The sequence below is a fragment of the Oryctolagus cuniculus genome, chromosome 12, assembly GCF_964237555.1.
Source record: "Oryctolagus cuniculus chromosome 12, mOryCun1.1, whole genome shotgun sequence".
In the NCBI taxonomy this organism is placed as follows: domain Eukaryota; kingdom Metazoa; phylum Chordata; class Mammalia; order Lagomorpha; family Leporidae; genus Oryctolagus; species Oryctolagus cuniculus.
The window spans coordinates 8,974,121-8,999,452 of NC_091443.1; the positions used below are offsets into that span (position 1 = coordinate 8,974,121).

The window sequence follows — 25,332 nt, forward strand, 5'->3', positions numbered from 1 at the left end:
GAGGCAGAGGCAGAGAGAAAGAGACACACAGAGAGAGGTCTTCCACCCACTGGTTCACTCCCCAGACTGCTACAACAGCCAGAGCAGGGCTGATCTGAAACCAGGAGCTTCTTCCAGGTCTCCCACACGGGCGCAGGGCCCCAAGGACTTGGGCCATCTTCCACGGCTTTCCCCGGCCGTAGTAGAGAGCTGGATAGGAAGAGGAGCAGCGAGACTCGCAACAGCACCCATATGGGATGCCAGCACTGCAGGCAGTGGCTTGACCGGCTCTGCCACAGCGTGGCCCCGTCTTCTAGTTCTAGGAGGTGATGTTCCAAATATTTAAAGACTGGACCAGCAGGAAGACACTAACCAGTCTGCATGTGGCATCTATGCTGGAGCCGCGTTCTGAAGGTGCAGGAATTAATCTTTGTGTGAGCTATAGCGGGGCCTGTGGGAGGGGCAGGGGCCCTCAGAGCAGGGAGTCTTCGGGAAAGAACAACCATTGTAACCCTACACCAGCATACTAATAAAAAAACTACTTGGAAACTGAGACACTGAGAAAACATCCTAGAAAGATACAAAATACTAAAACCTAATTAAGAAATAAAAGACATAAATAGACCTATAACAACTAGATAGATTACATTAGGGATTAAAGAGGTTTACACAAAGTTAAAACCAGGCCCAGATGGCTTCAGTGGTGACTTCTACCAAACCATTAAAGAAGAAACAATTTGGATCTTTCACAAATGCTGTCAGAAAATACCGAAGGGAACTCTCCCCAATTCATTCCATATGGCCAGCATTAGCCTGATACGAAGGCCAGAAAAAGACATCAGAAGAAAACAACGAATGGCCACCACGAACATGAGTAGAAGAATCCTCAACAAAATGCTGGAAAAACAAATGTGGCGACATATAAAGAAGGATTATCCAATAGGACCAAGGGGTATTTATTCCAAAGGTTGTGTTGGTTTGCCATCTGAGACTAATGTAGTACACTATATCAATAGAAAAGAGAGGGCCGGCGCTGTGGTAAAACCGCTGCCTGCAGCGCCGGCATCCCATATGGGCACCGGTTAAAGTCCCAGCTGCTCTCTGCTGTGGCCTGGGAAAGCAGCAGAAGATGGCCCAAGCCCTTGGGTCCCTGCACCCACGTGGGAAACCAGGAAGAAGCTCCTGGCTCCTGGCTTCAGATGGCCCAGTTCCAGCTGTTACAGCCATTTGGGGAGTGAACTAGTGGCTGGAAGATTCTCTCTGTCTCTCTTTTTTTTTTTTTCTCTCTCTCTCTCTCTGCCTCTTCCTCTCTGCCTTTCAAATAAATAATCTTTAAAAAGAAAAAAAGGACAAAAACCACATGTTCATCTTCATAGATACAAAAATTTTGGTAAAATCTAATACCCACTCATGATAAACACTCCCTAACTTGATAATGGGCTGATAAAAACATGATTTAAAATAAACCTAAAGCAAACATCATACTTAAATGGTGAATGTTTGACTACTCTCCTCCCATGATTGGAAACAAGACAAGCATGTTTGTTCTCATCACACATATTCTAGATTGTCATGAATAGTGCAGCCAGAACAAAAGGGAAAAATAAAGAAATAAATAAAGGCAAGCAACTAAGAAAGGAAGAAAAATAAGCTTTATACCAGATGACATGATCTAGTACATAGAAAAGCCTATGGAATTCACAAGAAATAAATATACCCCTACAAGAGCTACTAAACACATACAGGAAGGCCATATGATAAAAAATGAGTAAAACTTATATTTCTGTGCCCAATAATCAATAACCTAGAATTGTGACCACTGATCTGAACCCTGGGAACTTGTTCTATCAACGATGAGGAATGCGACTGATGAGCAAACAGACGGGAAGGCAATTTTAGCATAGTTTATTGGAAAAAGTGAAAACACAGAAAGTCCTACAACCTGATGCCCCAGGCAGGAGTCTCAGTAAAGGGCTAAGAGCCCAGCCTGCGTTCAGACTGGGGTTTCTATGGACAGGAGTACTGGCCATCAGGGTTCCTATCTATTGGAGAAGCAAATGACCCCTTCAGTTCAGGAGGGCCAGCTGTATCACTCTCTCAATCCAGCGAATTCCTTTTGATAAAGGGCAGGGGCTCGGGGAGACAGACAAGAGGCTGGGTCCTGCTTCCACAACTTGCTTCCTCATTCCATTGCACATAAAGTTATTTTCTTTACAACTTCCATTTCTTTGGCCCCTCTTAGACACACAGCTGCCTTAGCAAAAGGATATTGAGAAAGCATTTCCAGGGCGCAGCTCTGACTCTAGTAAAGACGTCCATATCCCACCTCAGAGAACCTGGGTTTCATTAGCTCTCTGGCTCTTGACTCCAGCTTCCTGCCAGTGGGGACCTTGGGCGGCAGCAGTGATGGTGTTACTGGAGATCGATCGGCGGCTCAGGGATTCTTGTCTTAGTGCAAGAAGGAATGCAGACGTGAGACACAGAGTAGTGGGAAGGGACGTAGCAAAGTGCAATGAAGAGAGCGCACCCGAGAGGCCAGGCGGGTGTCTCGGGAGAGGGCCGAGAGCACTGTCTGCAGTCAGATCGCAGTCTATGGACATGACTGTGGGTCCTCTGTTCCTTCCCCCTCCTCCCTCTTCTGGGAAATTGTGGGTAAGGGATTTCTGGATGAAGAGTTCCCCAAACCCTCCCAGGACCTTATCACACAGTGCTTTTGGACCTAACAGGCTCCTGGGTGCAGGGCAGGGGCGATTCGCCCGAGCTGCCCCACAGAGAGGGCTGAAACCCATCTAACAGGGCTAGAGGACAAGGGCAGTGACTTCAGGTCTGAGTGCTGCTCTGCTTCCGGGGCTTGTTCCTCATTTCCTTTAAAAATTCTGATTTTCTCAGCCCCTCTTACACACATAGGCTCATGTTCACCTCCTTACCTTAACAATGGCCCAGGGGAACTGGGTTCCAGCCACCTGTGTGGAGGACCAGGAGTGTGTTCCCAGCTCTTGGCTCTCAGCCCAGCCCAGCCTTGGCTGTTGAGGGTATTTGGGGAGTGGACCAGTGGACCAGAGCTCTCTGTTTCTGTCTTTCAAATAATTTTTTTTTTCAAAAAAGAAAACATTTCCATTCACAAGATCATCAAAAAGAATAAAATATTTAGAAATAAATGTAACAAAAGGAGTACAAACGTGTACCCTGAAAATCATACAACACTGCTGAAAGAAATGAAAGATCTAAATACTAGGTAGGAAGTTAGAAATTAGCCTGTGTACAAGAGGGCCAAAGGAAAACAACGTACCTAAGGAAGGTGGGGAGCTCACCCCGGAAGCAGCCCAGGATTTTACAATCCAAGTCCTGCCCATGCCCCAGTAAGTTACAGGTGGTCCCAGCCTTCTCCCCCAAGGCAGGCACCCTACAGGAATCTTCTCTGCCAAGTGAGCTACCCAGACTGATAACACAGAGTAGTAAAACGTTGGGGGGAATTTTACTTAATTCACACTTGGACCCTTTGTCCAGGAGACGAGAGGAGAGGAAGGAGAAATGGCAGGGAGAACTGGTCCCTATTCCCTTAAAAGCCCTAGTCTGAATACAGACTGCGCGCTCAGCTCTCAGCTCTTTCCTGAGCCACCCACCTGGCCTGTCAGTGTACAATCCCCAATAAACCACGTGCCCTTGCCTTCCCCAGTCTGAATGACTGGACACTCTCTCTCAGATTTTGTCTGGAGAGATGCTCATGTGTTCTAATGGACGCCCTACCCCATGAAACCTTGCTTCCTGTTCACCACTAGTCTGTGTCATGTGTGAATTCTTTCTTGCATGAAGACAGAAACCTACTCCACTCTTTTCTTCTAAGAAATATATGGAGAGACATTCCATGTTCATGAGATATAAGACACAATATTATTATTATTTAAAAATTTATTTATTTGAAAGGCAGAGTGATAGAGGCAGAGGCAAAGAGAGAGAGAGTGAGTCTTCCATCTGCTGGTTCACTCCCCAAATGGCTGCAACAGCTAGAGCTGGGCCAATCCAAAGACAGGAGCCAGGAGTTTCTTCTGGGTCTCCCACATGGGTGCAGGGGCCCAAGCACTTGGGTCATCTTCTACTGCTTTCCCAGGCCATAGCAGCGAGCTGGATCAGAAGCGGAGCAGCCGGGACTTGAACCAGTGCCCATATGGGATGCCAGTGCTGCAGGCAGTGGCTTCACCCACTACGCCACAGCGCTAGCCCTCGACACAATATTATTAAAATTGCTATACTCTTCAAATTGACCTAACAATTTAATGCAGTCCCTATCAAAATCCCAGCTGCCAGTTTTTGGCCGAAACTTACATGATCTTTAAATTCACATGGAAATGCAAGAGGCCTAAGATGGATTATAAAAATCTTTAAAAATAAGTTGGAGAGGGGCCAGTAGTGTGGCATAGTAGGTTAAGCCTCTACCTGTGGCGCCAGAATCCCATACAAGTGCCAGTTCATATACTACCTGCTCCTTTTCCAATCTAGCTCTCTGCTATGGCCAGAGAAAACAGTAGAACATGGCCCAAGTGCTTGGGCCCCTGTGGGAGACCTGGAAGAAGCTCCTGGCTCCTGGCCAGGATCAGCTCAGCTCTGGCCATTGCAGAGTGAACGAGCAGATGGAAGACTTTTGTTTCCCTCTCTTTCTGTCTGTAACTCCACCTCTCAAATAAATAAATAAAATGTTTTATAAAAATAAGTTGGAAGATTCATACCTCCTGATTTAAAAACTTGCTATAGAACCACAATAATCAAAACAGTGTATATTTACACATTTTCAGTTATATGATACATAAGTTCTAGAGACATAATGTATAGTGTGGGAACTACAGTTAGTAATCATGTACTGTATACCTGAAATTTGTTAAGAGAGCAGATCTTAAGTTTCTCATCACACACACAAAAATGATAATTATCTCAGGAAATAGATGTCATTTTAGCTTGACTGTGGGAATCATTATACAAGGTATACAAGGTATATTTATATCAAAATACCATGTAATATACCTTAAGTATATACATTGTGGGGATGTGTGTCTGGTGCAGCATTTAAGCTGTCATTTGAGACTGCCATATCCCATCACTGGAGTCCTGGCTTGAGTCTTGACCTTCTACTGCATGCCCTAGGGGTCAGCAGATGAAAGCTCAAGTACTTGGGTCCTTGCGACCCATGTGGCACTCTCCTGGCTTTGGCCTGGCCTAGCCCCAGGTGTTTCAGGCATTTGGGGAATAAACCAGCAACTGGAAGATCTCTGTCTCTTCCTCTCTGACTTTCAAATAAAATTAAGATTAAAAAGTATTTAACTATATATGTATTGTTTTGGTCAATCATATCTCAATAAAGCTGGGAGAGAAGGAGGAAACCAACAAAACAGGGTGGCACTGGTGTAAGGATTAGCATATAGAATAATCAAATAAAGCTGAGAGTCCAAATAGAAATCTTTACCTATATGATCAATTAATATTTTTTAATTTTTAGATTTTATTTATTTGAGACAGAGAGACGGAAAGAGAGCGAGCGCCCATCTGCTAGTTCACTCTTCAAATGCCTGCAACAGTCAGGGCTGGGCCGGGATGAAGCCGGGATGCGGGATCTCAATCCAGGTCTCCGACACGAGTGCAGCAACCCAGCCACTTGAGACATCACTGCTGCCGCACGGTCCACGTTAGCAGTAAGCTGGTGTCAGCAGCTGGAGCCGGGAACTGAACCCAGTCACTCGATGTGCGACACGGAGTCCTAACTGGCACCGTAAGCGCTACGCCACATACCTACCCTTGAGCTATTATTTTTTGGCAAGGATGACAACATAATTCAATGGGGCAAACAAGAGTCTTCAACAGGATAGACACACGCAAAAGAATGAAGCTGGACTTCTACTTCACACTGTATCTGGAAATTAAGTCCAAACGGATCAAAGACCTGAGAGTAAGAACTGAAACCATGAAACTCCTAGCAAACATAGGAGTAAGTCTTCATGAGCTTGGGTTACACAAAGATTTCTTATATACAACACTAAAGGCACTCGTGATTAACAAAAAGAGAGAGAGAAGTTGCACTTCATCGAATGCATAAATCTTTTGTTGCTTCAAAAGACACCATTTAAGCTAAAGGCAACAACACATAGAATGGGAGAAACTATTTACAAATCATGCATTTCACAGCAGACATTTATCTAGAATATATAATACTTATAACTCAATATTAATGTGACAATAATCCAATTAAAATGGGCAAAATATATGAAAAGACATGTTATAAAAGAAGACATATGGAAGGCTAATAAGCACATGAAAAGAAGTTCAATATCATTGATCACCAGGAAAACGTAGACCAAAACTTGAGATACCATGAAACATCCACCATAATGACAATAATAAAAAAGATGGTAAGAAGTGCAGGTGAGGGTGTAGAGGAATTAGAACCCTTTCACTCTACTGATGGGAATGCAGAATGGCACACTCATCTCTGAGGACACTTGGGATAGTCCTCAAAAAGTTAAACATGGGGTGGGTGTTGTGATGCAGATTAAGCCACTGCTTGGGATGCCTGCTTCCCATATTGGAGTGCTCATTCTAGTGCTGGTTACTCCACTTCCCATCCAGCTCCCTGCTAATGTGTTTGGGAGGCAGCAGATGATGGCTGGAGTTCCTGTCATCCACGTGGGAGACCAGGATTGAGTTCCTGGCTCCTGGCTTCAGCATGGCCCAGCCCTGGCCATCGTGGGCAACTGGGGAGTGAAACAGTAGATGGAAGAGATCCTTCTCCCTCTCTCTGCCTTTCAAGTAAATCTAAAAAAAAAAAAAGCTAAACTATATATGACCATATGACTCTACAATTCCATTCCTATGTATGAACCTAAGAACACTGGAAATACATGCTCACAAAACAACTTGCACATACCCTCATTGCCACATTATTCACAAAGACTAAATATTGAAAGCATCCAAATGTGTGTCAACTGGTGAACAGGTAAACAAAAGCTGGTATTGTTATGTGATGGATTATTACTTGGCAATAAAAAGGAATGAAATGATGATACATATTACAATACAGATAAACTTCAAAAATGTTAAATGAAAGAATTCAGATGTAAAAGGTCACATATTATGTAGTTCTATTCATATGAAATAGCTAGAAAAGGTCAATATACAGAGAAAGTTGTATTAGTGACTGGGTGATAGCTATGGAGAGTTGTCTGCAAATAGATATGATATCTTTTTAGGGTGACAGAAATCATTTGAAACTGGATGGTTGCTCAACTCTATAAATTTTCTAAATCAATGAGTTGTATCCTTAAAACAAATGAATTTTGGGGGGCTAGTGCTGTGGTGCAGTGGGTTAAAGCCCTGGCCTGAAGCGCCAGCATCCCATATGAGCGCTGGTTCTATTTCCGGCTGTTCCACTTCTAATCTAGCTCCCTACTATGGCCTGGGAAAGCAGTAGAAGATGGCCCAAGTCCTTGGGCCCCTGCTCCCACGTGGGAGACCCAGAAGAACCCCTGGCTCCTGGCTTCGGATCAGCACAGCTCCAGCTGTTGCGGCCATCTGGGGAGTGAACCAGTGGATGGAAGACCTCTCTCTCTGTCTCTACCTCTCTCTAACTCTCTTTCAAATAAATAAAATAAATCTTTTAAAAAAATGAATTTTGCAGTAAGTGAATTATACCTCACTAAAACTGTTAAAAATAGCTATGAAATCACACTGCAGATTTAGATGTAATCTTTTTTTTATATATATTTGGTGATTATAAGAATTACAAGAGCTTACTTTTAAAGATTTATTTATATTATTTGAAAGAATTAACCAGGGCTTTTTTTTTTTTTTTTTTTTTTTTGACAGGCAGAGTGGATAGTGAGAGAGAGACAAAGAGAAGGGTCTTCCTTTTTGCCGTTGGTTCACCCTCCAATGGCCGCCGCGGCCGGCGCGCTGCGGCCAGCGCACCGCACCGATCCGATGGCAGGAGCCAGGCGCTTCTCCTGGTCTCCCATGGGGTGCAGGGCCCAAGCACTTGGGCCATCCTCCACTGCACTCCCTGGCCACAGCAGAGAGCTGGCCTGGAAGAGGGGCAGCCGGGACAGAATCCGGCGCCCTGACCGGGACTAGAACCTGGTGTGCCGGCGACGCCAGGTGGAGGATTAGCCTATTGAGTGGCGGTGCCGGCCCAACCAGGGCACTTTTAAAAACTAACAAAAGAAAACTTAAACAAACGAAATGCCTGTGTCTCTAGAGAAAACAGTTGAGGTAGTCAGGATTGGACAGACTGACATTTAACTCCATGCTACACACAGTCGCTCAGAGACCCAGGCTGAGCAAAGCTTAGTCAACAACAGTTTTGCCAGAGTTTGAGAAAGATTGGGAAACTGAGGGTGGCTTTTCACTGCCATTGCCCTAAAGTGACACATGTCACTTTAATTTCATCACAGCATTGCATTTGCTACCCTAACTTCAAAAGGGCAAAGATATCCAGGGGACATCAACGGATATTTTGTGAGCATTGCGGTCAGGCATCAGTCAGCTTGAGCAGGAGGCGTGGTCCCAGCTGTTTTCCACAGCTCCAATCCCAACTTCTCCCCTACCCAGTTTAGAACCACTGATCTACCACTCAGGATGGATGAGCTTCAGATTCTTTGAAACGCGTCTTGTTTCAGGGATGAAGGTAAGCAGGGTGCGAGCGCCCTTCTCGGGGTGGCTGGTGCACATTGCTTTTCTGGGAAGGGCCCTTCCCCGTCTCTTCCCCCCATGACACAGCGTCAGGCACACTACAGCAGCTCACCCGAGTGAGGACCTGAGTTTTGTCTCAGGGAAACAGGGAGGTGAAAACCTACACTCTTAATGAGGCCCCTCCCATGGCCTGCCTTCTGTTTTTGATGAAATTCCTCCAATTCAGTCAAATGCAGTAAAAAGCAGTTAAATTGTGAGGGAAAAGCAAAAGGAACCACTCAGCATGAACAATGATCACCTCTACTGCTTCAATTGCACCACAAGGAGTTTCTGTTTGAGAACTTCTCCTTGGATTGACTACCTGATTCTGCTACCAATAATGTTTTTGCTTGGCCATTAGCAGATCTGTTTCCGGATTTCCTACTCTACAGAGATACACGAAATCAGGGTCCAAAGCCAATGTTAATTTTCTCTCACATCTTTTGATAATGGATCATCTATTATATCGGGTATAATAATGAACACACAAAAAACATCCATTTCATAAAAATTAGTTATTAAATGTCTCTAAATCCACATTTAAGCAACAATAACAGCATAGTTTCTTAAAGTAGAAAACCACCTCCAATTAATCTTACTACCTGACTTCCTTTACCTTTCACAATCCACTGAGACTCCAGGGGTAACGTTTTCCAACTTCACCCTAAAGAGAAACATCTCTCTGACGACTCTCATGCCCTCACACCGTACCTGTATTTCTTCTGGTTTTCCTTTGACACTGAACTCCTTAAAACTAGCGAAAAACCGGAAAAGTTTCTTTAACTCTCCACGCTCCAACCACGTCGTAAAATCCTTTGTTGGTGTCCCCCAGGCTGCCTCAGAGGTTCTCCGATTCTTTTTCCTGCAAACGGCACAGTTGGTTTGGCAAGCTGATTGGCCAGTTTGGTTCCCGAGGTATCAGTTTGGTGAGACGTGGAAGGGAGTTTTACATAAAGCACTTCCAGACTGAATTAGAGCAGCCTTTTTCTGTAAAGCAAGGGGTCCTCGTAAAACTCCAGGCAGAATGAATGACAGAGCATTAGCCAATAGGAAGTGGAGAGCAGTATTTTGCCAAAGTTTGCAATCCAATCGTTGGGAACCAGAGGTGGGAATTTTAAAATGGGGTTGTCTTTTCCTTGCAAATTTCTTAAAGCGGTATCACTGCCTGTTCACCTTAAACTTTGTCAAAGCTGGGAAAGCCACAGGCTGAAGCCACAGGGTTTCTTCCCACTTGAAGTGAGACGCAGGGTGCAAAGTGACCACCCACAAACACAACTTCTGAGAGGTCCCAGGAGCACAATCGCGTCGGAGGGCTGGGCAACTTTTCTGTCAGTTTGGGGAGGAAATAAGTAATTTCAACTCACTTTTGATGACCAGATCAAAAAGCTGGGACTTTTAGACATGTTCTACTGTTAATCCATTTTTAGAAAAGTTTCTTCCAGTTTAGCAGCAAGTCTTATTATTTGGGTTGCTCTTTAATATTCGGGATTTTTATTTTGGCATCAATCACATTTCCCGGTCCTAAGTCCAGCAAAAAAAAATAAATGAATAAAATAAAATAAAAAATAAAAACAAACAAACTCCGAGTACCACAAATCCCTAGGCATCATGAAACGGTACAAAAGGTTGTAGAAAAACATGACACACACTAGGCCGTACAGTTCAGCAACGAATGAGGCCAGATTTAGCCAATAATCGATACTTAACTACATCTCAGATCTTGCTGTGGACCTGGTGTTGCTCTGTAGGTCACTCAGCTCTGGAGCAACTACACCAATGAAAGATCAGCTCAGTGTATGTGAAGTTAAGGTTGCCGGACCGTGAGCTTCCAGCAAATGAACAGCCCCCCTCGCTTCTCCAAGGACGAGAACTGAGCGGTTTCAGGCAGGAAATCGTAAAAAAAAAAAATCCTTGCAGAAGGAAGCTGCCGCAGTCATGAGGACGACGCTCAAAGGCACGCGCTTTTAGGCGAAAACGACCCCGAATACTCGGGTTTTTTAAGCAGCACAGACCCTGCCTGCCTTCGCCGCCGTTCTCCGCTTCAGCAGCTGCTCCTCGCAGCAGACCCAGCCTGGCAGGGCGGCGGGGCGGATGCCGGCTGGCCCCTCGCAGCCGTCGGGCCGGACAGCACCGGCCCCAGCGGCGGCCGCTCCTGCTACGGCTGCAGCACGGCCCTCAGGACGGCCATCAGCGCTCGCGATCCCTCAGCCATGCATTCGGTGAGAGCCGCACAGCCCGGCGAACGTCTCGGGGAAAGCGCCGGCCCGCTCCCGGCGGCTGCCCGCCTGCCCCCGGCTAGACCACCGCTAGTGGATCCCAAGCCCAGCGCGTCTCTCCCCACCACGAGCCCCGGGGCGGAGCCGGAAGCAAGAGCAGCGCCGTGGGCGGGGCTAGTGCGAGGGAAGCCGTGCTGTCGGCCAATAGGCACATCGCTGGCAAAGAGGCGTGGTATCGCGAGGTTTCGCCTTCCCGTCCCCGTCCCCCAACTCCCGGGAGCGAGGGTTCCGCCCCGCCCGGGCCCCGCCCCCGCCGCCGCGCCCCGCCCCGCCCCCGGCCTCGCTTCCAGCCGTCCAGCGCCGCCTGCGCTCCGTAGCGCTGGCTCCGCCGGCACCCTGAGGTGAGTGCCGCGGCCGTCCGCGTGGCCCGGCTTCCCGGCGGGGACCCGCCACGGAGGCGGTCGGGCCACGCCGGGTGGGAGCGCGGGGCCGTCGGGGCCTCGGGCCGCCGCGGCTGCCGGGGGCTCCTCGGCTCGCGCGGCCCGCGGACCTGGGACCCCCGGGGAACGGGTCGGTGAGCGGGCAGGCGCGGGGCTCGCCGGGGCCAACGCGTGCTGGGGCTGGGGCGGACGGCCCGGGGGACAGCCTGGACGCGTGCCTTTCGGGTGCACTGGCGCCGCCGGGCCCTGCGCGGGGCGTGCTCGCTGAATCCGGGCCGGGGAGGGCCGGCCGAGGGACGCCTCTCGGCTGAAGTAGCCTGCGTTCGGGGCGCGGGCCCGGCCGCCGCGGGAGGGCCGTGCGGTTGCAGCGGGAAGACGGTGAGTGGCACCTGCCTGGAAGCCGGCGTCGTGCGCGCCTGCCTGGGCCGTAGCCGCGGCCGCTGGGCGGGGGGCTGAGGAGGGCAGCCTGGTAGAGAGCCGGGGCGTCGGCACGGTCGGTCCTGGGTGGCACCTCGGCGGGGGTGGTGAGGACTGGGGCACTGGCCGCGGCCGGAACGCGCGCAGGGCGAGTGTGGACTCGGTGTAGATCGGTGCAGAGCAAGCCCGCCACGGGTGTCAGCTCTGCCTGCTGGTCCCTCGCCGGTCCCCCTGCCCTGGGGGCGCGGCGCGTTCCCCTCACCCATGAGCCGCGCTCAGGAGTGTCCGCTGCGGGACTGAATGAATAGTGGGGCAGCGATCCCGTGTTGGGTGGCGAGTCTCTAGTCAAGTGGTCTTGAGGTAGGTCCCTCCTCGAGGTAGTGATCCTGCAGTGCTACTGCGAAACGTGCCCGAATTCTGCCCCTTCGCGCCGTTTGACAGCTTCCTCTGGGTCGTGGCCGGATACAGGTGCGCGGGCGTGGGGACAGCAGCGGGATTTCTGACTCTTGGCTGGATTGGCCGTCAGCAGGTGCACCCATAAATAGATAACGAACGGTGAAGCGTCTTAAGGAAAAATCAAGTGGTGGCCGGTTGGGGCCAGGGAAGTGATTTTAGGTGAAGCCTGGAGGGTGTTGGCGCTGCTTTCCAGCTCAAGAGAACAGCAGGTGCCGTGAGGCGCTTGGTAGCTTCAAGGACCAGACAAGCCGGGGCGGCTGGTGAGAAGCCGTGGGCAGTGCAGCAGCTGAGGTGGGAGAAGTGGGCCGGCCAGATGGTGAGGAGCCGGGAGTGCCTGGCAAGAGTTTGAGTTTCCAGGGACGAAGCTCCTGGGTTTAGTAAGCGGCGAGCCTGCCATCGTGAGGTGTAACTAGACGCCGAGGCACGCTGCAGTGATTGGCGTGTGGAGGTGAGCAGAGTGGACATGGGGAGACCCCTGTACCATGGCAGGCAGGAGATGACAGAGGCTTGTGTTTGGCAGGTGCAGGGATGTGGTTGGGTTTGAGGCGTGTTTTGGATGTGGGGACCATGAGCCTTGGGATGGATTAGAAGTGGCAGATGAAGGCCGGCGCCGCGGCTCACTAGGCTAATCCTCCACCTTGCGGTGCCGGCACACCAGGTTCTAGTCCCAGTTGGGGCGCTGGATTCTGTCCCGGTTGCCCCTCTTCCAGGCCAGCTCTCTGCTGTGGCCCGGGAGTGCAGTGGAGGATGGCCCAAGTGCTTGGGCCCTGCACCCCATGGGAGACCAGGAAAAGCACCTGGCTCCTGGCTCCTGCCATCGGAGCGGTGCGGTGCGCCGGCCACAGCGCGCCGGCCACGGCGGCCATTGGAGGGTGAACCAATGGCAAAGGAAGACCTTTCTCTCTGTCTCTCTCTCTCTCACTGTCCACACTGTCCACTCTGCCTGTCAAAAAAAAAAAAAAAAGTGGCAGATGAATGAGGACATGGGATTGTGACATCCAACTTTCTGGCTTGCGATTCTTAGGTTACATTGGGGTGGTTATTGATTTTTCTCACAAAGATTTAGTCTTTTGTTAAAAATGGCGAGCTCGGCCGGGCATTGTGGTGCAGTCAGTTAAGCTGCCACCTGCGATGTCCACATCCTACTGTATCGGGGATGGCTTCGAGTCCTGGCTACTCCGCTTCCCACTCAGCTCCCTGTTAATCTGCCTGGGAAGCAGCAGATGATGGCTCAAGTTCGTGGGTCCCTGCCATCCACGTGGGAGACCTGGATGGAGTTCTCGCTCCTGGACTCAGCTGGCTCCAGCCCCAGGGGATGCAGCCAACTGGGGAGTGGACCAGCAGATGGAAGATCTCTGTCTCTGTCATTCTGCCAAATAAATGAATAATTTTTCTTAAAGACAAGCTCTGTCTTAGGAATGAGTTTGGAAATAATAGAAAATATCCAAAAAAGGTATGATTGTGTTTGTTGAAGGCTTATGTTGCTGAATTTTGCACTTGTTTGGTGTTAATTCCTGGTGAAAATTGTTTTTCATAAGAAAAAAGGATTTTTTTTTATGTTACTGTGAGTTTGGAAGCGATGCCCAAGAAGAGTAGAATCTTTGAGCAAAGCTCAGCTTCTTTGTAGTTGCTCTTGGTACCCTGCGGAATCCCGTGAGTTAGTGTTGTAAGGAACCCAGGCTTTGAAATCCATTGGGCCCAGCATCAAACCCTTGCTTTTATCCTTTATGAGCTGTTTGACCTTGGACAGATTCTGGAAGCCGGAGTCTGTTCCTTGTTGTGTTAAGTGATGGTGAAGTTTGTTTCAACTCCTTGCCATGTGGATAAGATGGCAAATGATACTTCTCTTCCTGCCTTTGTCAGCTAGTAGAGAATTTAAAATAATCTGTCCTGGACACGGGCCTTTAAACCAATCCATTTTATTTTATCTATTTTAAAGTAGATTCCTTTAAAAAGAAAAACTGGCCGGCACCGCGGCTCACTAGGCTAATCCTCCACCTTGCGGCGCCGGCACACAGGGTTCTAGTCCCGGTCGGGGCGCCGGATTCTGTCCTGGTTGCCCCTCTTCCAGGCCAGCTCTCTGCTGTGGCCAGGGAGTGCAGTGGAGGATGGCCCAAGTGCTTGGGCCCTGCACCCCACGGGAGACCAGGAGAAGCACCTGGCTCCTGCCATCGGATCAGCGCGGTGCGCCGGCTGCAGCGCGCCGGCCGCGGCGGCCATTGGAGGGTGAACCAATGGCAAAAGGAAGACCTTTCTCTCTGTCTCTCTCTCTCACTGTCCACTCTGCCTGTCAAAAAAAAAATAATAATAAAAAATAAAAAAAAAAACTATTTCTTTAAAAGGCAGAGAGACAGAGAAAGCACTCCCATCCCGTGGGTCACTCAGCAAAGGCCTACAGTGACCAGGGCAGAAACAGTAGCAGGAATGCCGTCCCGCTCTCCCATGTGGGTGGCAAGAACTCGGTTACTCAGGCATCACTGCTGCCTTCCAGGGTCTGCATTGGCAGGAAGGAGTAAGGAGCTGGGGCCAGATATGAACCTAGGTACTCCAGTGTGAGATGTAGGGATGTAGGTGTCCTAACCGCCAGGCTGAACTCCTGCCCTCTTATCTTACACATTAGGACCTAGGTACTCCAGTGTGAGATGTAGGCATGCTAACCTCTAGGCTGAACTCCTGCTCTTTTATCTTACACATTAGGCAGCTGAGGCCCTTAGAGACTGTGACAGAATAATACAAGGTTCTGGTTTCCTAGTGCAGTGCTGCTTCTGTCATTGAAATGATTTAAAATAATTGAACTGTGACCCTGGGCCTATTTTTTTATTGCTACTTATGATAATCTGCAGTGTTAAAAAGGAAGATAAGAATAGGCCGGCACCGCGGCTCACTAGGCTAATCCTCCGCCTAGCGGCGCCGGCACACCGGGTTCTAGTCCCGGTCGGGGCGCCGGATTCTGTCCCGGTTGCCCCTCTTCCAGGCCAGCCCTCTGCTGTGGTCAGGGAGTGCAGTGGAGGATGGCCCAGGTGCTTGGGCCCTGCACCCCATGGGAGACCAGGAAAAGCACCTGGCTCCTGGCTCCTGCCATCGGATCAGCGCGGTGCGCCGGCCGCAGCGCGCCGACCGCGGCGGCCATTGGAGGGTGAACCAACGGCAAAGGAAGACCTTTCTCTCTGTCTCTCTCTCTCACTGTCCACTCTGCCTGTCAAAAAAAAAAAATAAATAAATAAAAAATAAAAAAATAAAAAAAAAGGAAGATAAGAATAAAAAAATGAAAGAGTTAGATAGACTATAGGACAATAGTTAGATGCTAGAAAATGAAGAAATGACGCTGTTAGTGATCTAGAAACAAATTATTTATAGTTTAACATCTATTCTTAATATTATTGAAATGCTTTAAGCTAAATGTGAAATGAGGTAGTTCAAGAAGGGAATGGGAGGGGCCGGCACTGCGGTGTAGTGGGTAAGGACACCGCCTGCAGTGCCGGCATCCTATATGGGTGCTGGTTCGAGTCCCAGCTGCTCCACTTCCAGTCCAGCTCTTTGCTATGGCCTGGGAAAGCAGTAGAAGATGGCCCAAATGCTTGGGCCTCTGCACCCATGTGGCAGACCCGGAAGAAGCGCCTGGCTTCAGATCAAGCCCAGTAGCCACTTAAGGAGTGAACCAATGGATGGAAGATCAATCTCTCTGCCTCTGCCTCTCTGTAACTGCCTTTCAAATAAATCTTTTTTAAAAAGGGGGAGGGGGATGGGGTTTGCTGCATTTGGTTTTTAAGTGTTTCCTTTAGTTGCTTGTTAAGAAAGGCCTCTGTTCTTCCAGACAAGGATTCCTATCTCAAGTGTTTTTTTTTTTTTTTTCCACTAGGGATATATCTAATCATTATTTAACATGCACTTAATTATCCTCCAAATCTATTGCAGGCAGTCTTTGTTGTTATTAAAGAAGGATGTGGGATTGGGTGCATGATGAGATTTGTACTGTCTGTCCGTATGTGGCTGTTTGCTAGCAGGCTTACCTGGCAGTGCTTCCAAGTACCTCACAGTGATTCTCCTCTCTGTTCTCTCTGTAGACATGGACCAATCGGACGGGATGTAGTCCTGCGGGGGCCTGATGGGATATGTTCAGTCATGGCGTCAGAGCTTTCTAAGACGATCTCTGTGGCAAGGCAAGAGAAGCACAAGAATCTGTTCCTAAATTACAGGAATCTGCACCATTTCCCGCTGGAGTTGCTGAAAGATGAGGGGCTGCAGCACTTGGAGAGACTGTATATGAAAAGGAACTCCCTCACAACCCTGGTACAGTATTGCATTGTGTTTCCAAGACCAGTTTCAGGTGTGGCCCTGACCGGGCTATGTTTCACATATCCTGAGATATTCAGACGGCGGTGTATTCCCCCGTCTTGTTATATGCTCAGGTGATAGAAAAACACACACAGGGGCTTCTCGTTGTCTGTGAATCCAGTACTCAAGTTCCTGCAGTTGTGAGGCTGTGGGAGGAGTGTATAGAAAGCCGGAGTTTCCACCTGCGGTACCACAGATGAAATCAGTTCCCACTCACAGCCACGTTTCCTTTAGCATGTGCGTCTAGACTGGCTCGTGCTTCCGTTGTGTGTTGAGCTTCCTAGGTGGTTCCTGGATGTTAGAGCGCCCAACAGGCTGGTTAAAAAGTAAGTGAGGAATCCCTACAGGGAGGCTTTGAGGTCTGAGCCTGAAGAAGAGTGGCTGAAGACTGAAGTGTCAAGAGGGGCATTTGGGAAGCCTAAGCATCCTTTGGTTGTTTTGATACCAAAGCAGGGCCTTCTTTATTATTGACCTGTGAAGAACAAATGCTTTGGAATTGGGCTGTCATAGAATCTTTTGCAACAAGTTGTGCCACAAAAGCGGCATTTGAAATCATTGTTTTTATGTTCTAAGAAAAAGCACATAGTGTTAATTATAACCTAAATTTTATTATACTTGAAATAAGCTATTTAATAAGCTATTTAGATTTTTTTCCAAGAGAATATCCCAATGAAGTTTTTTTTTATTCACAATATTCACTATAAAATTTGGTCTCTGATTAAAATGGATATACTGTGTGGTGTTTTCTGATTATTACTTAACCTCATTTGAATTTTGTACTTGATTGTAGTTCTCATTCATTTTAGATGATTTTTGATATAGTGTTTCTTTGTGAATTGGCCTATTTTTTCCCCTTGTTTGTATTGTATTTTCCATATATTCATTTCCATAATTTTCATTATTATGAATAATTTTCATTATGAATTATTTCATTCATTTCAAAAATGAATGTATGGAAAGTAATCTTACTGGCTTTGTATATTTGGTATGTTTTCTCAGAAAAGTTTTATTAAACCAATGTGAAATACCTACAGAAGTAGCAAGCCTTATAACATTTATTTATTGTCACAGTATCTGGAAGTAAGGGGATATGTATATTTCATTTTGCTTGGAATACTGGTATATATGTAATGCTGAGTGCTTACATTTTCTTAAGATTTATTTATTTGAAAGGTAAAATGATGCAGAGAAAGAGGGAAAGACAGAAAGAGATCTTCCATCCACTGATTCACTCCCCAAATGACTGCAATTGCCAGGTTACAGCCAGGAGCCCGGAGCCCCATCTGGGTCTTCCACATAGGTGATGGGGGCCCAAGTGCTTAGGCATCTTCTTCTTTCCCAGGCCATTAGCAGGGAGCTGGATGAGAAGCAGAACAGCTGGGACTTAAACTGTCACTCTGATGCGGAATCCTGATGTCACAAGTGGAAGCTTAATCCACTGGGCCACAATATGGGCCCCCTAGTTATGTTTTCAAAATTAGCTTTTTCAGTTTTCAAAAATGGAAAATGTTATATGAATGCTTTTTTGTAATGTCATCATCAGATTATGCAAAACCATATTTAATTAACTGTTAGTCTGTTTTGCCAAGGATAGCCCTAGTCCCACCACACTGTCCCCTTTCAGTGTACAAAGAAAAACTTGTGGGTGGATTGCTTCTTCGCTGTCTGCCATAGCCATCGGAGGGGAGACTTTCTTCTAAGAAATCCACCTTTGCTTATAGAAGTTAGAATAAACATTGGCTCTGTGTGGTTTCCAGCTGTAGTTGTCTGTTTATGAAGGTACCTGAGGGTCCTCTCTACCCTTTAAGTAGCTGTTCATGGGGCTCATGGCATGCGTTTCAGTTCCTGCTCTGCCACTTTTTTAATATCAGAGATTAAATTGTTGCACATTTTTAAAATGCTAAGGGTATGTGTTTTGTTTTAATTGCTTTCTCTTGGCAGTTAAAACACTGAATCACTTGTGTCAAAGAAATTTGCCAACTATAAACTACTGTGCAGAGCTCCAGGGTAGCAGCAGTCACCAAAGCCATGCCCTGATTGTGTCAGATGTGGCTGCTTACTGCCACACGTGAGACAGTGCGTGTCCTTGATTGCTCTGAGCCAGCGGCTCTGAGTGCTGCTGGTGTAGGCAATTTGGTAATAACTGCAGCACTCTGGGGGAGGATCACTGGAAATACTTAGTATCTCAGACACTTTGTGGTTACTTGGCAGCCTCCGAATTGTTTTCAGCAAGCTTTGGCACCTGGCAGTGACTGCCATTTTCATGTTGTTTCATTGTTCCGCATTAATGTTGTTTCATTGTGTTAAGTGCCTTGTGGGCGTTCTCTTCCTTTGCCCCGCTGCCCCTCCGCCCTCCCGGTTGGAAGCCTCGTGGTGAGAGGCCATCACTGGCACACAACCTTGCCTTTCTTCTGCCCTCAGGCCCTGGCTTGCACAGTGGATGCTGTGTGTCAGATGTCCAGGGGCAGTGCCCATGTTTACAGCTAGAGCACTGGGGGAAAAGTGTCTTTCTATGCATTTGAAAGAGCACACTTTTCATTTTCGAAGTATAGAAGTGGTAGATGTCCTTATGTCAGGCCACATAGAGGAATATCTGGAAAGCAGTTTCTGTCTCCTGTCTGTTTTGTGATGTACTCAGTGTTAGCAGGCTGTATCATTCTGTCTTGGTCCATTCTGGCTGCTGTAACAAAATAGTGTTCACTGAGTGATTTATAAATAACACAGGTCTACGTCTCCCCGTTCTAGAGACTGGGGTGTCCAAGATCACAGCACTGGCAGATTCAGTGTCTGTGGGGCCACTTCTGGTGTTTGTATGACGTCTTCTCACATGGCAGAAGGGGCAGAGGGTCACTCTTGGGCCTCGATTACAAGGACACTTAGTCCCATCCGTGAGGGCTCTGCCCTCCTGACCTGATCACTCCCCAAAGCCCTGTACCTTAATGCCCTGACCTTGGAAATTCGGCCTATGAACATTTAGGGGGACTGGGGACAAACATTCAGATCAAAGCACCTTCTGTTCCCTTGCTTTTGTTATGTAATTGTTTATTCTCTCCATTTTTTTCTTTTTAACAATGAAAATACAATTATTATACATATTCCCCTGCATATTTTTTAATTCCATGATACTCTCATGAATATCAGTAGATATTCATACATCCTTATATGTGCATATGTATTTATGTTTAGGAATGCCTCAAAGTATGGTTTCTGGGTCAAAGGGTAGATGTATTTTATATTTTAAACTACCTTTAAAATTTTTAGACTTTCACCTTTATTTGAGAGAAAGATAAGAGAGAAGGCTGGCGCCGCAGCTCAATAGGCTAATCCTCCACCTTGCGACACCGACACCCCGGGTTCTAGTCCCGGTCGGGGCGCCGGATTCTGTCCCGGTTGCCCCTCTTCCAGGCCAGCTCTCTGCTGTGGCCAGGGAGTGCAGTGGAGGATGGCCCAAGTGCTTGGGCCCTACACCCCATGGGAGACCAGGATAAGCACCTGACTCCTGCCTTCGGCCGTGGCGGCCATTGGAGGGTGAACCAACGGCAAAAGGAAGACCTTTCTCTCTGTCTCTCTCTCTCTCACTGTCCACTCTGCCTGTCAAAAAAAAAAAAAAAAAAAAGATGAGAGAGAGAAACTTTTCACCTGCTGATTCTACTGCTTAATGCCCTCAACACCAACCAGGATTCCACAGCTCATCTGGGTCTCCGTGGATGGCAGGGACTCAGGTTCTAGAGGGTGTGCACCAGGAGGAAGCTGGATTGGAAGCCAAAGAATCTGGACTTGAACCAGGCACTTCAGTATGGACGTGGCTGTCCCAAGCGGTGTCCTAACTGCTGTGCCCAATGCCCGTCCCTACATTTTAAAATGTTTCTAAGCACTGTTTCATTATGCTCTACTATCATTTGTTTGTACAGCTGAGAAACCTTAAAACTTTTTTAAAGCAGCAGTTGGTTTATACAGAAATGTAGTTATGTAATTAAAAGGGGATTAAGAGGTAGTTAGGAAACATGATTTTTGTTCCATGTTTACATTAGAAATTGTTCTAAAATGAACTTAGAAATTGTTCTAAAGGATCTTTGTATAATTATGTTAAATGCATTCAAGAATTAAGTCTGTGATCTTGGTGGTAGTTATAAGATAAATATGTCAATATGAGTAATATGGTAAACTTTCTTTTTTTTCTTTAGAAAGCTTTTATTTAATAAATATAAATTTCATAGGTACAGCTTTAGGAATGTAGTGGTTCTTCCCCCCATATCTGCCCTCCCACCCCTACTCCCGTCCCACCTCCTACCCCCTCTCCCATCCCATTCTTCATTAAGATTCATTTTTAATTATCTTTATATACAGAAAATCAATTCTATATTAAGAGGTCAGCAGTTTGCACCCACACAGACACACAAAGTATAAAGTACTCTTTCAAGACAAGTTTTACAGTTAATTCTCATGGTCCAACTCATAAATGACAGAGATCCTACATGGGAGCAAGTGCACAGTGACTCCTGCTGTTGATTTAACAATTGACACTCTTACTTATGACATCAGTGACCACCCAAGTCTCTTTTCATGAGTTGCCAAGACTATGGAAACCTTTTTGAGTCCACAAACTCCGACATTATTTGGACAGGGCCATAATCAAATTTGAAGTTCTCTCCTCCCTTCAGAGAAAGGTACCTCCTCCTTTGATGGTCCCTTCTTTCCACTGGGATCTCACTCACAGAGATCTTTCATGTAGGACATTTTTTTTTTTTTTGCCACAGTGTCTTGGCTTTCCATGACTGAAATACTCTCTTGGGCTTTTTAGCCAGATCTGAATGCCTTAAGGGCTGATTCTGAGACCAGAGTGCTTAAAGTTTCAAATATTTATTATTTCAAACTTTTATTACTCTATTGCTGCTGTGGTTCTTAATAAAAGTTTTGAAATCCATGCACAGTGTTTTCATAATACACATTTCTGCACTTTTTTGAAGACTTCTATATGCATGGATTTAAGAAGTTTAACACCAAAATAAACTTATATTTTAATTGCATCTCCATGAACTTTTTGAGGGACTCTCATACAGGTAATGCGAGTCACTGTGTGTTTTTTGAACATGGGTTTAACGAACTCACAACTTTTAAGTATTATTCTTTGGTCTTTTTTTGGGTAAGAGTTTTGAAAATTTAATAAGATTGTCTCATTGCTGGCTCACTTTGTTCTGATTGATCATTTTAAACAAAATCAAGTAGATAGATCGTACACTGACTGCTTAAGCATGGCATTCATTAACTTATCACCTCAGTGTCCCAGGCTCTGTGAGATTCTCCACAGTAGTGCATGGGAGATGTAGGCCTGCCCTCGCGGAGCCGCCGCTCTGCAGGGAAATTAGATACTGAGCAGTTCCAGGCCGTAGATGAGTGAAGGCGGCTGCTGTGGTCTCTGACAAGGATGATGTAATCTGCTGTGGGCATCTGGGCGAGTGACCCAAGGAAAGGATGAGTGGGCCTTGCCTGGGTGAGAAGCAGTGAAGAGGGAGGGGGGGCTGGGGCAAAGATGGAGGTGGGAGGGGAGAGTGCAGACTTCACCAGGCAAGGCCATCTGCCTGGGGAGCGGAGATTTGTGGAGAGAGCAGGTTTGAAATGACCTGGGAGAGGACTGGAGAGGAGTGCTGGAATGCCTGCATGTTATCCCCAAGCCTCATGGTGCAACAGTCCGCTTGCTTGTTGAGGGGACTTTGTACTCAGCCATCGGAGGCCTAAAGCTCAGGGACTGTGGCATCCTTCCGGGGTTAGCTTTTTGCCAAATGGATGAAGTACAAGTCCAGAGGTACTAAGGAGGTGGAGGGTTTCATCAAGACTGATTAAAATGATAGGAAAGGAAATCCAGGCTGGGTTGGAGGCAAAGAAACAAGGAGGGATGAGTGGACAGGGAGGCTGTGAGGAGGGGCCCAAGGACCCACTGAATTAGGATGTAGGGTGAAGCACAGATTTTTTTTTTCCTCTGACTCTGGAGAAAACATTTCTGACCTTCCACATCAAATATGAACAGGGAAATAATTAAAGAGTGTAAAACCACAAAGAAAGATGTGGGGTCAGCGCGTGGCATAGCCAGTGAGCGTGCTGCCTGCAGTGTTGACATCCCATATGTGTGCCGGTTCGAGTCCCGGCTGCTCCACTTCCGATCCAGCTCTCTGCTATGGCCTGGGAAACCAGTGGAAGATGGGCCAAGTCCTTGGCCCCTGACCCCCATGGGAGACTTAGAAGAAGCTCCTGGCTTCGGATTGGCACAGCTCTGGCATTGTGGCCAACTGGGGAATGAGCTAATGGATGGAAGACCTCTCTCTCTCTGCCTCTCCTTCTCTATGTAACTCTGACTTTCAAATAAATAAATAAATCTTAAAAAAAAAAAAGATGCTTAATTTCCAGTAGAAAAAGAATAAAACACTGATCATTTTGACCTGTTCAATTGGCAAAGATTAAAAAAAATAATATATGTGTTAAAGACAGGCAATAGCCAGTGGTGGCCACAATGAGAAGATCCTGTCACAATGTTGATGTAGAAGTTGACTTGACATTTTAGGTGGATGATTGAACCATAGCTTACACCTGTTCCATAGCTTATACCTGTTCTAAGTAATCTGTATGTGTAGGGGGACTTCACAAACCTCACGGAAAATAGATTTCTTTATTTAAATATTTCAAAGATATTTTGAAGTCCATGCATCATTTTCTCTTTCTTTTTTTTTTAATTTTATTTATTTTTTTGAAAGGTAGAGTTAACAGTGAGAGGCAGACAGAGAGGAAGGTTTTCCTTCTGGTTCACTCCCCAAATGATGCAGCAGCTGGAGCTGCACCGATCAGGAGCCAGGAGCTGGTTTCCCATGCAGATGCAGGGGCCCAAGCATTGGGCCATTTTCTACTGTTTTCCCAGGCCATATCAGAGAGCTGGATTGGAAGAGGGGCAGTGGGGACTAGAACTGGCACCTGTATGAGATGCTGACACCATAGGCGGAGGATTAACCTACTGTGCCACAGCGCCAGCCCCATCATTTTCTCTTAATGCACATTCTCCAGGAACGTTTTGAGGTTCCGTAATATTACTTACTCCTTAAGACAGTCTGAGACAGCCACTATCATTATCCTGTTCATAGACAAATAAAGGCATTACAAAGGGTGTACATCAAAATTCATAGTGATTCTAACTGTGGATGGGTGGGAGGTGTGAAGAGGGAGATGAGGATGAAAGAATCAGGTCCTACTTAAGTGTTTATAGTAAAAGGGAATGGCTCTACTCTAAAGTTTGGTTTGTATTCTTACTAAATACTTACTATTTTTATGAGTAAGGCTCAATTAAAATAACAATGTCAGACCATAGTGCCACTACGGTTTCATCCAACTTTCGAAGTTTGTACATCTTGAGTCTAAATAGTTCGATGTGCAGTGGGGATGCCTGTGTTTATGTTGTATTGACATGCATGGTTGCCTTGCAACTGATGGCTAGGTTAAGGGAGAGAGGGGCTTGAAAGCTGGGAAAGTCCCATAGCGCCGTCCACCTGCTGCCTGTGAATTTGGTAATAGTAGGATCTGGATCCCGTGGCATTGAACACCTTCTGGGAAAAATAGTAAGTTTAGGAGATAGCATAAAGAGCACCAGGCAACCAAGTGTGGGAGGGGAAACAGAATTAAATGTTGCTTGTTCATTTTGAGTTCCAGTGCAAGGGGTTTCTTTTTTCCCCAGTCTGTGGGTCCCTCCTAGGGTGCAGGGGCTCCGTAGTCGCCATGACTGCTCTGTTGTTGAGCTGGATCTGGGTGAGAGCATCAGTTATTCCTTGCGTTGAATATGTGGAAACAGGCGGGTGTGTCAGAAGGCTGTTTGTGCTGTGGTCCTGGACGACAGCCATTACTAACGGGCATGTGCGTGTGCCTGAACCTCGCGAGTTCTGCGACAAATCAAAGCTGCTTTTCCCGTTGGATTTTTAGACGTAGAAACTTTGCCATCACCATTAGTGGTTAGTGACAGTAGTTCCCCATGAAATACTTAACAAGCTGTTTGCAGATCTCTTCCCTGCTGTGACTGAAAGACTGCTTTTACCAAGAAAGTGAGCAACCGATGATGATTTAATTATTTTTACTAAATCAGAATTTTAAAGGTGGAAGGAGCTTTATCAGTGATTCGGACAATTTTTCTTTCTGAGGAAACTGAGCTTAGAAGAGGTTAATGGATGGGTCTAAAGTCCTTTTTACTGCCAGTTAGAGAATAATAAGGTCTCCTAATTTAAAGTCCAATTAGTCTTGCCTTTATTTTAATTCTTCAGGTAATTATTGATGATCTATTTCTAGCCTTATGCCATGTAGTTAAAATTTAACCACACTTACGTGCTGTGGAGCAGTGAGATGTTGCATGTTAAGTCCATTTTCCTAGTTACCCTTTGCACAGTTTATCTCTGCGTTTTACTGTGAGTGCAAGTCTAATTTAACTGTTTTGAAATAAAATGCACAGAAGCCAACTTAAGCTGTTCTTCCCTAGCTTCTGCCTGGAGAGTTAGGAGCAGGGGTTTGGAAAGAGATGGCAGGGACCAGGATTCCTCCCTTATGTGCACTGGGAGGGTATCACAAACAAAAAGGCTTAACAGCCATTGCCTGTGTGTGTTTCCAGAGTTTAAGTTCATTTTCAAGCACTTATTCCCCATAAATCCAGATCAGTCACTTAAAATTATACCTAGACTAAATAATTTGATAAGTTTATAGCCAATCTGTTTTTGGGGGAAGAATGGTCTGAGCCCAGTGGGTGCCCTAGGGGTCAA

The 25,332-nt window shown here is 46.7% G+C and overlaps 2 protein-coding genes across 8 annotated transcripts in view; one reads left to right on the forward strand and one right to left on the reverse strand.

Annotated features, from left to right (window-relative positions):
- The window catches only part of TTC23 (tetratricopeptide repeat domain 23), a 98,387-nt gene extending 87,322 nt beyond the window's left edge, over positions 1-11,065 (reverse strand). For 2 of the 3 annotated variants that reach the window (XM_070053504.1, XM_070053505.1), the window contains exon 1: positions 9,400-11,065. The gene's annotated coding sequence lies outside the window, so the exon portion shown is untranslated. Of the gene's footprint in view, positions 1-9,304 lie in introns of all 3 variants that reach the window. The other variant, XM_008248783.4, reaches the window with a different exon arrangement.
- Positions 11,066-11,149: 84 nt separating this feature from the next.
- The window catches only part of LRRC28 (leucine rich repeat containing 28), a 141,699-nt gene continuing 127,516 nt past the window's right edge, over positions 11,150-25,332 (forward strand). For 4 of the 5 annotated variants that reach the window (XM_051822972.2, XM_051822974.2, XM_070053501.1 and 1 more), the window contains exons 1-2: positions 11,150-11,305; positions 16,282-16,507. In XM_051822972.2, the coding sequence (XP_051678932.1) occupies positions 16,340-16,507 (168 nt within the window). In that variant the 5' untranslated portion in view covers positions 11,150-11,305; positions 16,282-16,339. Of the gene's footprint in view, positions 11,306-11,582; positions 11,723-16,281; positions 16,508-25,332 lie in introns of those variants that run through there. The other variant, XM_070053503.1, reaches the window with a different exon arrangement.